Below are 15,378 nucleotides of genomic sequence, written 5' to 3'. Positions count from 1 at the left end.
ACTTGGTCAGCTCCCCAACAAAAGTTTATTTGAGAATGCACTCTGAAAGAGAAGATGTTATGAGATTGTTTTCCTTTCGAGTGATACATCTCTCTAGTCACTGTGTCAGCTCTCCTATTTGTCTGTGCCCCTGCAGGGATGAGCCATGCAAAATTTGTGTTTGATTAGCTGTACCTGTTTATCATTATTATTTCCCACAGCTGTGTTTTTTATTCCCACATAGAGGATTGTGCTGTACATTACTGTACATAATTGAATATGTAACTTTTTTTATTGCATCCTTAACTAAAAAAAGAAATTCTGACCAAGTCAAGATAAAAATGAAAATGTTAATTTCAACATCTTCCAGGATAAATTTCCTCCAGTCTGTTGTTACTGAGCATAGACAGTACGATGAGCTACTCCTCAGTTTTTCTGACTGGATTAAGCAATTTCTTGGTAAACTACATGCTACATCTGAAATAAATACAGCTGATCAACAGCCTGCTGTATGTCACAATAAGGTAAATTCAGTGACATCTTTATGACATTTCTGGGTCACTTCTGGGTCTAGTATGATGTGTGTATACATGGTTGTGCACATATTGAATGCTCGTAAATGGCAGACTGCCTGTAATAAAAGAAGTTGTACAGAATTTGGGGGGGGGGGAGGAAATGAGCAGAAATTTAGTAACATCAAATGACTTTATCAAATTTGCTGGCAGTGCTAAGCAAGGCTTATGCCAAGAAGAGGTGTTTTCCTTTTTGCTTTATAACACTTTTTATTCCCTACCCTTCATCTTAACAGGAACACAGAATGGAAGTGGAAGGAAAGTTCAAAGAACTACAGAGTCTGAAGAGTCATGTTGAAAAGCTGTGCTCTTTCAGTCGGCCAGAAGATCACAGTGTGTTCCAGAATAAGGCTGAAGACTGTCTCCAGCTCTATCAGGAGGCCAGTCAGGTAATTAGCCGCAGGCAAGATGCTTTGCCCCACCTGAAGGCCTTCTTAGAGCTTCATACTGCTGCATCACAAGTTCTTCACCATTTGAGGCAGATGGTAGAAACTACTGGAAACATGGACAAGTCTAAATCCGAAGTGCTGGAGAAGGAATTGAGTGAGGTTATTCAAGATGTCAGCAAACTGGAATCTACAGCAGCCAGTTTAGATACATCCCTTACTAAAGCACAATATCATTTAAAACATGGAAGCTCTGAGCAAAGAATCTCCTGCAGGAGTATCGCCGACAATATCTGCATAGAATTAGAGTCCATCCAGTCTTTGCTGGGAACGAAGCAGAGTGAAGCAGAAGCCCTGGGAGCTCTGCACAGGTCTGTCATGGAACGCAAAGAACAGCTCTTAAAAAGCATTGAAGATATCGAAGAAAGGGCTGACAAGGAAGGACTGAATGAACCAAGCCTTCAGGAAGTTCAGCAAAGGTAAAACAAAAAGGAATGCATGCATCACGTGAGGATAACTTTCTCAACTGGTTCTTAACTCATTTCACTTACTAAGATTGTGTATTGAGTGAGAACAGCATTTTATTTTTTTATTTTTTGCTGTCTGGTCTCATTGACCTGATTTATAAATCTAAGTTGTGGGTCTTAGTCCAAAGAATTGGAACAGACATGGTTGTATCAGTAGGGCTTGGTTTTAAGGCAATGGATCTTGTGCTATATTCTGAGTGGAAGCTCAAAGCATGTAGGTATGTGTAGCAGTCAGTAGGTTTCCATCATAAGATGGTACTGGTCTAGGTTGAGGTTGATGGTGCAGTGGAGTTGTTAGTTTTAGCCCTTCATCCTTTTTCTTGATGAAAGTAATAAGGTTAATTGTCAAAACAATAGATCTTTTATATGCCAAATGCTTAAGACATACATATTTGTATGGAACGGGATATAAAATTTAAGATGTGAAGGCATTTGTATGGAAAACAGGTACAATAATAGAACTTACCGTACATTGGACAAAAATAGACTAAATTTCAGAAAATATTTGCAAGTACACTGTCCATCAGGAATGGGGTTGGTGTTAACTTTCCTAAGTAGCTAGGTATATGGTTAACAGCAAATAATATAAATCTGTATAAAGATAATTATTTTAAAACCTGGCAAGATATTAAAAGAAATTTGCAATTTTGGGACAGAATGAAACTTTCACTGTTAGGTAGAGTGTCGACTATAAAAATGAATGTATTACCAATAATGTTATTTTTGTTTCAATCAATTCCAGTGATTGGCAAGACAGATTGTTTTAATGTATGGCAAAAAGATATTTCTAAATATATCTGGTAAGGGAAAAAACCAAGAATAAAATATTGATAGAGGCAAAAGAGAGAGGAGGTTTCTCCCTGCCAGATATGAGATTATATTATGAAGCATCGTGTCTTTCTTGGTTGAAGGAATGGATGACATTGGAGAATTCACATATCTTAGATTTAGAAGTTCATGGTAATATTTGTGGTATGAAAATGTGAAAGTACACAAAGGATTTATAAATCACATAATTAGGGGAAAAATTGTATAGATTATGAGATAAATACAAAAATTTAACAAAGACAAAAACACCACTTTGGCTCTCTCTGTTAGAATATTGTATTTTTTGCTCTGTAAGACTCACCTTTTCCCTCTTATGGAGTGAATGCAGGTTGCGCAGCTATCCCAGAAGCCAGAACAGCAAGAGGGATTGCTGCTTTCACTGCGCAGCGATCCCTCTTGCTGTTCTGGCTTCTGAGATTCAGATTTTTTTTTCTTCCTTGTTTTCCTCCTCCAAAAACTAGGTGCGTCTTGTGGTCTGGTGCGTCTTATAGAGCGAAAAATACGGTATATCGTACTACAATTTGATTCATATCATCACAGTTGCTCTAGAATGTATTGTGATGCTTAACCAAATATTGTATTATATTTTTGTCTGTTTGCAGAGGTGTAGCTTTGTTTGTCTGTTGTTTTGTTTTGTGATGTTATTTTTATTTATTTATTAATGAAGAAACCTAAAAACAAATTAACAATAAGCAATAAATATGTTGATTTACAGATTAAGGATTTTTAATCAGTTGGATGATGAACTGAATTCTCACCAGCATGAACTAAAATGGCTGATGAGCAGAGCAAAACAAATTGCCCAAAAAGATATAAACCGTGCTCAAGCGGTTGACAAGGAGATTAATTGTTTGGAAGTCACCTGGGAGGATACTAAGAAACTTATTCAAGAAAAGTAGGTATTTAATTAATTGCAATATTTAAACATTGAAGGTTTTTATAAATATGTTGTAATGACTTAATACACGCTGCTAGAGTTGTAGGTATAAGTATCCTCCTTCATGTTTACCCTGCAAGTTGCTCTGAAGAGGGTCAAGCCTTTGCAAAAACTCCAGCTGAATGGTGGCACATGCTCTGCTAGCATTTGAATGCCCATAGAGGCTTAAAGTCACTCACAAAGCACCTCCTATCTTTCCCTTACCCTTAGTTCAAAAATTTACCTTTGGAGCAGGAGAAAGTAGTAGAGGTTTTTATTCCACTCCTATTAGATTCTGGGATTGATAGTTCCAAACTCTGTCAGGAAAATACACACTACCAAGGTTCTGGAAGAGGTCACTATTTTATTGTAAGTTTCTGTGCCAGAAGTCACTATTGCTACCTTCCCCTGCCCCAAATGCGGGTTTCTAGACCAAGGAGAAGGGCAAGAGTCGCAGTTCCACTTTACGTGGTCAAGGCAAGCATACTGCTGCAAGCAAAATTACAGGCTATTTAGTTCTGCTCACAAGCATTTGAACAGGGCTGCTCAAAGGAGCAAAACAGCTTTATCGGCTGCTTTATGTACGTACCTCCATTTTCTACTTGGACCTTTGTATCAAAGTGCATGTCCTCATATCTGCTTCTGCAAATCATGGGAAGGGAACTACAAGGCAACAGGAAATTCTGCATGATCATACTCTGGGCGCACAGTAGACAAAGCATACGTGTCATCACATTTTTTTTCACATCATAGGCAGGAGCAGTGTTGTGTCCTTGTTGATCTGATAAGAGAATATCAGAGCCTGAAATCCACAGTAAGCAAAGCCATAGAGGTTGCTAGCAATGTTACAATGACAAAAGCCATGTTGAAGGACCAGGAAGATGTTAGATGGGCTTTATCAAAGGTAAATTAAAATATTTTCATCCTAAAATAATCAGTAGTAATTATTTAGTGAATCGTTTTAGCAGGATTATAGTCATCTGCCGATTCTTCACTTTTGAGGATAGATTCTTTTATGCAATGGGCTGCTACGTGAGAAGGTAATCCTACGTCCACTGATAAGGTAATGCATAGCAGACATTTGCAAGTGAAACAGTAGGGTTTGGTTGCAGTTGCTTGACTGTGATCTGTATCTGCAATGTAAAACATATGTGCATTGCTTTACCTACAATGCATAAGTAACTTTATTGCAAAACTCTAGATTGGCCTTTTCAAAATAAAAGTAGTTGCTTGAAATCAATGGTGCCTAAGTTGGTCATGATGGAAAGTTTAAAATGTAACGTGTAAAGGTCATTAGGCAGAATGGATGGTGAATCTGTTTACAGATTTTTGTAACAAGCGAATGTTTTTGTTCACAGCATGAAGCAGCCAGAAATGAGTTGAATGACAGACAGAAGGAATTGGATGCCTTCACTAACAAAGGAAAACACTTGCTAGCAGAACTGAAAAAGATTCCCAACTGTGATCCCATGCTAGTAAAAGTTGACATGGACAGCACTGTGGACAAATGGCTGGATGTAAGCAGTATACAGTCATACCTCGTGTTGCATTTGCTTCAGGTTGAGCGTTTTCAGGTTGCGTCCCGCGGCGACCTGGAAGTACCGGAAAGGGTTACTTCCGGTTTCCGCCGCTCGCGCATGCGCATACGTCATGCACGGAAGCGGTGAATCGCGACCCGCGCACGTGCAGACACGGGTTGTGTTCTGCTCAGGTTGCGAATGGGGCTTCGGAACAGATCCCGTTCGCAACCAGAGGTACCACTGTATTTGAGATGCAGTTCAAAAAGTTAAATACAAACGAGCTGTTATTAGTGAGGAGCATGCTGAGATTTCAAAGTAGCTTTTCTTTTGGATCATGTGAGTAACTGAAGTGTGAGTCCAATCATGGGAATGAAGGGTTATATATAATCAGAACTTGGCCTGTATTATACATATACCATGAAGAATTCATGGCACCTTGAAATATTTTTTTTATTAATTATCAGAATTGCACTGCATCATTTGTCCAAGGAGCACAGTGCAGCATATGCAGAGTTTTCCCATACAGTTCTCAACAATCCTGTGTGCGTAGTTTGACTTGAGAAACAGGAGCTGGCTTCTTGTCACCCAGTAAATTTCTTGGCCTAGTTGGGGTCTGAACCCAGATTTCTGCAGTCTCAGCCGAACAGTTTATTAAGTATACTATATTTATATAAAATGGAAGGAAATGTGAATTTGATTCCTCAAAGTGCGTCTTTTCTCCTGGCAGGAAATAGCTACTTCAAAAGGGAAAGCTTTCATCAGGGAAAGTGTTAAGCCCCCTCCCTACATGTAATGGTTCCAATCCTGATTATGCCCCACACAGCTCTTATTCTTCAAGAGAAAAGCACACCAATATATTCACACACAGTGCATTATAAAAATAAAAAAAATCCTTCCAGTAGCACCTTTAAGACCAACTAAGTTAGTTCTTGGTATGAGCTTTCGTGTGCAAGCACACTTCTTCAGATACACTGAAACAGAAGTTGCCACAGTGCATTATGTAATGCAGTCAGCCTTGAAATTCAGGAGGAGAATGAGGCATCGATTATAGCACTAGTTAACACCAAGCCCCCAGATCCAGTGCCACAGAGGCAGCTTGGCTTTTTACTCTCACTCTGTGCAGGTCAAGGAGGAATAAGAAGCACAAAGGTTACCTTTTGTTAGGGTTGCTGCTCCTCTGTGTGCTTCTGGTTAGTGGTGATGACTAGAGAAGGAAGGGGGTAGGGTAGAAATTCACTATAATTTGATGCAACTAGTGAAGATAATGCAACTGGACAAAGGTTCCTGAGCAAGGCTGCAAGTTCTTTAAAATAAATAAATTCCTGTTTCAACAAAGAATCTGGCAACTTTGTCACTCAGTATACAGATGGCATAGTCAGGACGATGTTCTCCGTCTGTCTTAGCAATCAACCTGAGCTGTGCTAGAATGACAGGTGGGTCAGCAGAACTAAGCAATTAGTTAAGCAATTAATTGACTTACACTTACTACAATAATCAATAAAGATTTATTTAATCGGGCAATATCCCTAATTGCTTTCTTCATTGCATAACAGGTTTCAGAGAAGCTTGATGATAGCATAGATAGGCTGAGTGTCAGTGTGTCACTGTGGGAAGATGTCCTGGCAGTTGGTGATGATGTGGATGGGTGGTGCAACAACTCCATCTCACAGATGAATGGCATTGTCAGCAACCTGGCCAGCTGCCAGGGAACCGAGGCTTTCCTGGAAGAATGCCAGGTACCGTTAAATTGTTAACAGGCAACAAATACACATCCAATGAATACACACAATTTACAGGTGTTAAATGCTTTTGGAAGAATTCCCAGCAGAATTGGAAAAAGTCAGGAGTACTGAGAACGATGCATCTACCTTTATCTAGATCCTGTGCCTATATCCAATAGTGGTTGGCTCATCTGGCTTCCAATGCCAAGGGTCACTGCCAGTTATCCAGAGACAGAGGGGTAGGGACAAGGCAGCAGGGAGATCAACAAAATGTGGTTGCAGTCACAAATTCCATCAGGGGCTCCCACCATGCTTGCACTGAACTCCTTGTTGCCTTGCTGGTCTCCCTTTTCCTCTCAGTAATGGTTGGCATTGGAAAGCTAGGTGAGCAATGCTGTCGCACTGACCACTACTTCCTGTATCTTGAGCTACAGGGAGATTCTGTAAACTGAGGACTCTTTGGCACTATGGAAAAAGGACAAATGGCAAACTCCCACAGTATTTATCTTTCAGTGGGGGTCAGAAGTGAAGTTTTTGCTTCACCGTGTGTCACGGTCCAGTCTACGGGCGATCGAAGTCCCGGCTGAGGACATTGGGACCGGGGGCAAGATGGCAGGGTGGGAGCAGGAACAAGAGTCCAGAAGCCAGGGGTCTGAGGGTCAGGAAGCAAGGAGTCACAAAGTCGGGGGTCCGATGGTCGAGAAGCAGGGAGTCAGAAAGCCAAGGTCCGAGGATCAGGAAGCAAGAAGCCAAACGCAGCAAGGCAGGAATCGTGTTGCTGTGGCAAAGAGCCGAAGGGAAATGCTGACCTTATATCACTTATATTCCTTCCCGGCTCTTGCCACCAGGTGCAGTGAGTTACCAAGCGGCTTCACCTGTGTGGCCGCACCTTGCCTCTCCAGAACAAACTTAGGAAGGCCCCAGTCCTGTGAAGCCCTACAGGCCTGGCTCCTGCACGCACTCCTGACACCTTGACCCAAGTTACTTTTCCTAATAGTAATGAATGGCAGCTGTTCACTTATATGGAAAGAAAGCACTTAGGGCAGTGGTTTTCAACCAGTGTGCCATGGCACCCTGGGGTGCCTTGAATGACGGTCAGGGGTGCCATGAGCAACTCTTTCCTTCCCTCCTCTGATGTCTTTGCCTCCCCAGGGCTTGCACAGCTGTTTATTGCAGCAGCCCTGGCTATAAGCTCTGCAGGCGAATGGTGCCTCTTGCAGGCACCTCTCTTTGGGGTGGGGGTAAGCACAGAGACCAGAGGCGGCAGCAGAGGCTGCCTGGAGGACTCCCAAGGAGAGGAGGCTGAGAAAACACTCCACAAGGGAGGGGGTTTGAAAAAGGGTGAGAGGCTGCTAGCTCTATAGGCAAGGGGTGACACAACTGGGCTCCTGAGTCCCATAGGGGAGCCACAGAAAGAATGTAGTTGGGTAAGGGAGCCGTGGACTCAAAAAGGTTGAAAACCTCTGACTTAGGGTGTCATTGGGATGGAGATATTAAACTAAAGCCATTTTTCCTCATGTGCTCTTTTACAGTCTCAAATTATAAATAAAGAACAGAATGTGGAACAAATCAGTTCAAAAATATCTGAGCTTAAAGAATTAGTAAATGCAGAAGAAGTTCCTCCAAATCTTCAGGTAAGATATTGTAGCCCATTGCAGCTAGTTCTTTAAGATCCTTTAGGAGCCCAAACAGACTTTCACACTCATTCAATCTGAGGCTTCTATGAAGTTTGATTTGAATTAATAGCTCTAATCTTTGTTAAATATTCCTGTTACAAGACTATATACATAGACGAGAGGGAGTCTATATTTGGCTCTTGGTGTTTAAAAATCCATCATGTAACTTAGTGATTGGTCCTGTTTCTTTCATAGAAGAAAGATCAGATGGCCTTATTGTAAAATTCCTGTTGTTAGGCTGAAGATTGTATGAAAGAACAGCCACAATAAGATTATTCCTTTTAATAATGAAGGCAGGTGGTCAAGTGCCAGTTTGAAAGCAAAATGGGACCACCTTTGTAAGACTAAAATGCTAAAGTTTGGTACTGGCAGCTGGAGGGAAGGTATCAGCTCCCCCCCCCCCCCATTGAACACTTCTGCAAGCTTCTGTTTAAGGCTAGCTGGAGCCCTGATCAAGAGGACTCCTCTTAGGGTGAAAGGCTATACTGCAGCATTATTATTTTTGTAGCTGCCACTTGTGGGATTTAATGTTTATATTGTTGATTCATTAAAGGACCTTATGTTTTCTTATTTAACAAATGGTAGCACAGACGTGGGATAATAATTATTTTCAGTTGTTTTATGATTTGCTTTAATGAATCTGCTTGTTTTTGTTTTTCTTTTAGTTTTTAGAAGCAGATTTAAGGAAAAAACTGGTGCACGCTAAAGAAATGTCTGAGATAGCAAAAGAAACACTAAAAGATTTCAGTTCTCAGAAGATGCAGTTACATAACTTTGTTAATCAGATGGAAAAGTGGCTCACCAAAATGGAAGAATCACTCCTAAGCTGTGCTCATAGTCAGGATCTGTCAGGTCTAAGCACAGTCAAGGTGAGTATTACAAAAACAATATAGTATTTAGAGCTTTATGGTTCATCAGAATTCCATATCCATTCCTATGTCACTGTAGAAGGGCATTAGTGAGGCTTTGGCATCACCTTGTGGTAGAAGGCAGATTTTTACCTTTACCTTTTATAGAAGGCAGAAAATCGAACTTGTGGGAAGTAGAGAGCTCCCCAGAACCAGTTTGCTTTCTTGCCTTTCATAAAAATGTTCATCTCTGCCCCCGCCCCCTGCCCCAGCTTCCATCTCCTTGGCATTTGTTCTGTTTTTGCTTCTCTTCGCCAACCAGGACAGCATGCAAGGCGAGGGAAGCATATTGAAGTTGAAGTTAGTGAAGTTAGCAGTTGGCCAGCATTGGCCTCACCACTCTAACAACCAAGTTCATGATGTTGCCTTGTGAGGTGGGGCAGGGGTGCCCCCGCCCCGCCGACCAGCAGGAGGGAGAGGACAGTGTATCAGACTTGATGGCTCCCGGCCCTGCTCAGCTCTGGCCACCTCCTGATCCCTCTTAGCAGTGTTTTGTTTACATTCCAGTAGCGGCCAGAGCCTCAGCATGCCTGTGCCAGCCCTCCCCCTGTCTCCATAACCCTCCTTGTCACTACATAGGCATCCTGCCATTGGTCACACTCTGCACCTGCTCACCACAGATGAGGTGGCAGTGGTGGGAGGCGGCACATCAGGGTTCCAAGGAGCATGTTGCAGCAGCTGCCCACTGCCACCACCTTCACAGCCACTGCCAGCATGCTCCTTGGAGGCCGGATCTGCCACCTGTCTAGATCCTGCTGCTTGAGGCAGCTGCCTTACCTTGTCTCATGTGTGGGCCGGCCCTGGTTTCATGGCACCTTTAGCTCAAAGACCAAAAAAAAAAAAAAAAAAAGACTTCATCCCAGATACCTCACTGTTTAATGCCAATTACAGGAAATCGATGAGATTTTAAACTAACTTAATGTCTTGGTTTATCATGTCTTGGTTTAGAACTATCAGGAAAACCAGTGCTTTTTTCTGGGGGTACGCAGTGGTACGCATACCCCTAAACATTTTGTGAATCTTTGTACTTTTGTCCATTTACTGTATTTATTTTTCCCGATTTGAACTATAAAATGGTGATTTTCTTGAGTCAAAATGAGAGTACCCCTAAAGATTTTTTTTTTTAAAGAAAAAAGCACTGGGGAAAACAAGCAAGCTGTTCCTTCCCCCTGCCCCCTCGCTTTCCCCCTAGAAGTCAGCCATCTATTTCCAAGTCAAAATGTGAAAAGTTATCACTATACAGTCGTTTTCATATGGTCTAGATTGGAGAAATTTCCTGCTTTGTTAGGCATGGTAGAAAATTGTAGCAAAGATATTGGAAGCTATATAATGGCAATGAACCAAAGGTATTTCCAGGGCCTAAGGCTTAGATTCTAAGTCTAGAAAAAATGTAAGTAGGGCTGCACATACATTTCAAGAAACTTCAGTTCAACTGATACATGAGGCAGTTTCCCAGAATTAAGGACAATGGTGTATAGTTTCAATGTACTTCATACAGAGGTAAAAGAGTTAGTAGAATAATTTAAAATTGATTTCTTTTCTATTTTGATGGCTGATATTTCCCTCTCTAAGGTTGCAGGTTCAACCCCTTTAAGAGACTGCTGCATATTCTTGCATTGCAGGGGGTTGGACTAGATGACCCCCAGGGGTCCCTTCCAAGTCCAAGTAGGGAATAGATATAAATAAGTAAGATGGTTTTTATGTGTACATGATAGATTTAAATAAACATAATGTTCTCTATTTGATATTACAAATTTTCGCTCAGAAAATACAAAAGGACCTGCAGCAGCAGCAGAGCAACTTTGATTCCACTCAGGAAACACTTAACAGCCTGTGTCGCAAATATCCGTCTGTGGAGCTGGAGACTCTTGGGGGCACTGTCACATCATTGATAAAGAAGTATGAGGCTGTGAACCAGTTATGTTTGAAAACTCAGACTTCCATGCAAGAGTCCCTGGAAAAACACTTCTTCCGTGAGTCGTCATGGTTGTTAATATGTGAGCCACAGGATGTATGAAATTGCTTGAGATGAATCATGCCAGCTTTGGTTGGTGAAACGTTTCCATTAACATCACTAACTCATTTTTATGCATAGCCTTTCCTAAAACTCAAGTTGCCAAAAACTTGTTTTACTTACCTTTCCAAGTAGCTGGGTTTTTGCATAAACTGTCTTAATATATTCGCTATTCAAAACAGAGAGTCCTAGTCAGTATTCACCAGAATAACTCAGCTGTTATTTCTGTTTTCTAATTCTATTAAACTGCCACTGCTGTTTTGCAGGCTTCCTTGTTTTTGATAACACCAAAGTGGTCTATCACAGAGAACAATATTCAGTGTTCCATTACTGAACTGAAATCTATGCCATTGTTCTAGTGGCGGTGATTACAATATACAAGTCAGTAGTGGAAAATAATAATTAAAACAGAGTATTCTTGATGAATTCTGAGCACAGAATATCAGCATCTTTGTATAATATAATAATATTTTATATCTGTCCCTTCTTGTTTTTTTAAGAATCTATGTGTGGATTTCAAAACTGGTATTCTAACCTGAAGACTGCTATAAAAGACTTAAGTATTACATCTGGAGATAGTAAAGCCATCGAAGCAAAACTCCATGAACTGCAGGTACCGTTACCATGGATGACCAAACAGCACATTGTTTGGTTTACAAGTCTATTGGGTCATGCAGGTTTACCCTTTAAGCACTCACAAAGCCTTGTGGGTTTTGTGAGTGCTCAACATGCATGCTCATCCCCATTACCACCAGCAAAAACTCTGATAAAAATATCTTGGTGAAGGCGCAAAGATAACAGGTACAGAAGAACTCACTGAAGACAGGATACGGCTAGCGTGTTAATGGTCACAAATAGCAACTTTCCCAAAAACATTGTAGGCAGGGTGACATGTTGTATGTATCTATGGCATGAAATAATACGCACACCGTCAATTGCAGCTATGGAGAAGCCCATGGGAAATGCTCACCGAATGTACCAACATTAATCTGACTTTAAATTTTACCTAGTCTTAACTTATGATGCTACCAGGCCCTTTGTGTTTCCAGTGATGTCTTTTAGATTACTGTGGATGTTAGAGAGCGCCTTGCAACCTACTCCCACCAAGATCCATCCCCACCACCCTCCCTCCCTCCCTTTACTTTTCAAGGATGATAAAGATGGTTCCTCAAAACAGCATTTACCATGGTTGCCCGCATACCTGGTTGCTACTATGCAAGTGTAAGGTTGATTACAGAATGTTGGTTCATACCAAACTTTCTCCTTCCATACAAAACTTGCAGGTTATAATTTTTTGCTAGTTGGTCTTCTATACACAAGAACTTTGTATTTGTTTTCTAAACAAGGAGTAACATTTAAATCTTCTGTCTACTATCTGAAGTGGTACATTCAAAGGAAGTCTGTGCCAACTGATCTTTATGTATAGATAGTCTTGGCTTTCTAAACAAGTGCTCTTAACATTCATGCTTTAACCGATCTTCATTTCCATTTTCTTTTTCCTTCCTCTACCCACTTTCCCAAGTAAAATTCTATGTTTGTTCCACTCAGAAAGTGTTGGATTCCGTTGAGGAAGGAAGGAGCAAGCTGGCAGCAGCTTCCCAAGAAGGAGAACATCTGTGTGCTTTCCTACCTAAATCATCTGTGAATAGCATCCAGGAACAGATAAATAAAGCTCATCAGGACTTTGAGGGATTCTTTAAACAGTGCTTGAAAGATAAACAAGCTCTGGAAGAATGCATTACGGAGCTGGGAAGGTAGGTTGTTTTATTCATGTGTGCATGTGATGCACTGTATAAAATATCCATAAAATCTGCCTTGTGGTCTTGGTCCACCTATTCTGACCAACAGTGACTCTCCCTGCCATGCAGCCCCAGAGCTTTTTAACTGGATTGGGCCTGGCAGCTTATGCACACAAAGCATGGGCTTGACCACTGGACTTTGGCCTCTCCTAAAAGTGGGTTTGCTTGACAAAAAGAAAACAGTGGCATATAGCTTAACATTGTGAAATCGTTGGTAACCATGTCAAAACATTTCCTTTACAGGGAGGAATGTTTGTGGTCTCAGTCCTCTTGCTTATATAACATTAGCAACAAGTCCAGTTTTGAATACTTTTATTCATGCGCTCTTAGCAAACAGTCCTTCTTTCTAGTTTGTACAGTTAAAATGGAGATATGGGTAGGATTGTTGACCATCGGACACGGGGTGCGGCCCTTCAAATCTCCAGTTGAAACAGGAGAAAAGGGGCTGTGGATTTGCCTACTCCTTCGTTATTTGCTTGACTCCCTTCATCTTCGGTGGCAAGCATGTCTCCAGATGTCACACAGGCCAGCAGATTATGGTGGGCAATAAACAGCACAACTGGGGAGAGAATGGACCAAACTATCTATGTCTGCATTTTCTCCTGCTTCAACTAGATGTGTAAATGGAGATGCCTAGTATCTGTGGAAAGAGGTTACAACCCTAAAGGAGGAATTCAGGATTGTGCTAAGGTGATCATTCCATCAGGGCAAGCATTTTGGTTCACCAGACAGAATGATCCCCCCCTTTCCTGGCCCTGTGTGCTGTCCCAAGAGTTCTCCTTGACCCCAGAGCCAGCTTTAGGGGCACTAAGGGAGCAGGGAGAAGCCCTGTTGTGCAAATGGAAACCTTCTGTTGATGGGACTCATTAGGTGAATCCTGTCCTCAATATGTGTGAGAGAGAGGGTGAAAGGGGAGGGGAAATAGAACAACCAAAATAGGCTTATTTGACATTTATATTTCCTGTATAACCATATTTGGGCATTCACCCCTCATACAATTACATTTGTGTAAGGTAGAGAGTGGGACAATTTTCACTAGCTCTACCCCTGCTGGCCTATTGTTTCCTCATCAGCCCTAGCTCCCCCCCATCCACACATTGCAAGGGGCGGTCTCTGAAAGTGGGAACCTGCTCTAGGCTTTAATGTATGTATGCTCCACACGCATACAGCATATATTGTAGTCACATGAGGGGTGAATGTATGAGCCAGGCTGTGGAGAACAATCCTTCCATTGCCTTCAGTTTCCACGTAGACTGTGATAAAAAATTAAGCTGTGCCACTTTTACAATTTTGAAAGCTCCATTCTCTCTATAATTCCCACGGTTTTGCTTGACATATTTAGATCCTTGTTGAGTATTTTTAGGTTACTCGTCACTGAACAAAAATAGTTTGTGTGCAGCTCTCATGCACTAGGCATTAAAGTAAAACTGGTAGACAAATTTCTTTCTCAGTTTGTGTAATAGCAGGTGAATTCTCTCTTTATCTAGCAACAGTTGCATACTTCTGCTTTTGTTTTGTTCACAGCTTTGAGGATCTGTGCAAGAGCTGGAGTTTGTGGCTCCATGAAATGGAGGAAAGGATAAGCACAGAAGCTTTGGGTGAGAGCAAACAGAATATTTCTGATAAGAAAAATGAGGTGCAGAAAGTGGAAGCATTGCTAGAAGAGCTGCTGGTGGCCAGGTAAAAAACAAACTTTACCTAAATAGCCTATCTTCTTGCCTGCTCTATTATATAATAATGCCTACACGATCCTAAATAGTTTGCTTAATGTGTATTTTTACCAGAACAGTGACAAATAAAAAATGTATTGAAATCAAGAAACAAGTGAGATATGCATATGGGTCTAGTGCTGAACTTTTTTATTCAAGATAGCTTAGTAGTTAAGGGAAGTTTGCATACACTGCAGTATGCAATCGGTTCAGGGAACCGTTTCTCATATCCACCATACAGGTTTTGTTCCGTTGCCATAAGTGAGTCATGGCACATAAATACATCAACAATCTAGCAAGTCTCAGTCCCCTTAACAACCACATTCTTATTAAGGACTAAGGATTCAGTGTGGGATGTTACTATGGGGCCCACTATTATATTATGATTACAGTTTTGTTCATGTACCCTTATGTGAATCTTTTACCATTCATATTGGAACTATATTGCAATAATGAACATTGTCCATAGTTTTTCATATCACACAGAGATATGTGTAACTCCATAAGCTTTCTTCTCCGTTTTTGTTTAGAGAATCCTTTGATAAACTGACCCAGAAGTCACAGGTTTTAAATGAGAAAGGATATAGTACTGGGAAGGAAGTCCGTCTGGCTTCTCAGCATTTCTCTGCTTACCATAACCTAATCAAAGTAGTGAAGGAAAAGCTGAAGACCTCTCAGGTGGCTCTCCAGGAACACCAAGCATTAGAAGAAGCTCTGCAGGGTATGTGGACCTGGGTGAAAGATGTGCAAGAAAAGCTGGCCTCTGCAGAGGGCACCATTGGGAGCAAAGTCATCTTGGAGAAACGCCTCATGCAAATACAGG

The 15,378-nt window shown here is 41.3% G+C and overlaps 1 protein-coding gene across 2 annotated transcripts in view; it reads left to right on the top strand.

Annotated features, from left to right (window-relative positions):
- Nucleotides 1-15,378, top strand: part of SYNE1 (spectrin repeat containing nuclear envelope protein 1) — a 281,513-nt gene that overhangs the window by 107,554 nt on the left and 158,581 nt on the right. For both annotated transcript variants that reach the window (XM_080998321.1, XM_080998318.1), the window contains 13 exons: nt 350-503; nt 788-1,416; nt 3,008-3,187; nt 3,962-4,112; nt 4,567-4,725; nt 6,282-6,464; nt 7,982-8,083; nt 8,791-8,994; nt 10,799-11,006; nt 11,548-11,660; nt 12,596-12,801; nt 14,371-14,526; nt 15,086-15,377. In XM_080998321.1, the coding sequence (XP_080854447.1) occupies nt 350-503; nt 788-1,416; nt 3,008-3,187; nt 3,962-4,112; nt 4,567-4,725; nt 6,282-6,464; nt 7,982-8,083; nt 8,791-8,994; nt 10,799-11,006; nt 11,548-11,660; nt 12,596-12,801; nt 14,371-14,526; nt 15,086-15,377 (2,737 nt within the window). The remainder of the gene's footprint in view (nt 1-349; nt 504-787; nt 1,417-3,007; nt 3,188-3,961; nt 4,113-4,566; nt 4,726-6,281; nt 6,465-7,981; nt 8,084-8,790; nt 8,995-10,798; nt 11,007-11,547; nt 11,661-12,595; nt 12,802-14,370; nt 14,527-15,085; nt 15,378) is intronic.

Source organism: Podarcis pityusensis, assembly GCF_964106645.2.
Source record: "Podarcis pityusensis genome assembly, chromosome: 3".
In the NCBI taxonomy this organism is placed as follows: Eukaryota; Metazoa; Chordata; class Lepidosauria; order Squamata; family Lacertidae; genus Podarcis; species Podarcis pityusensis.
The sequence above is the reverse complement of the archived record's forward strand: the minus strand, read 5'-3'. Positions and strand labels throughout refer to the sequence as shown.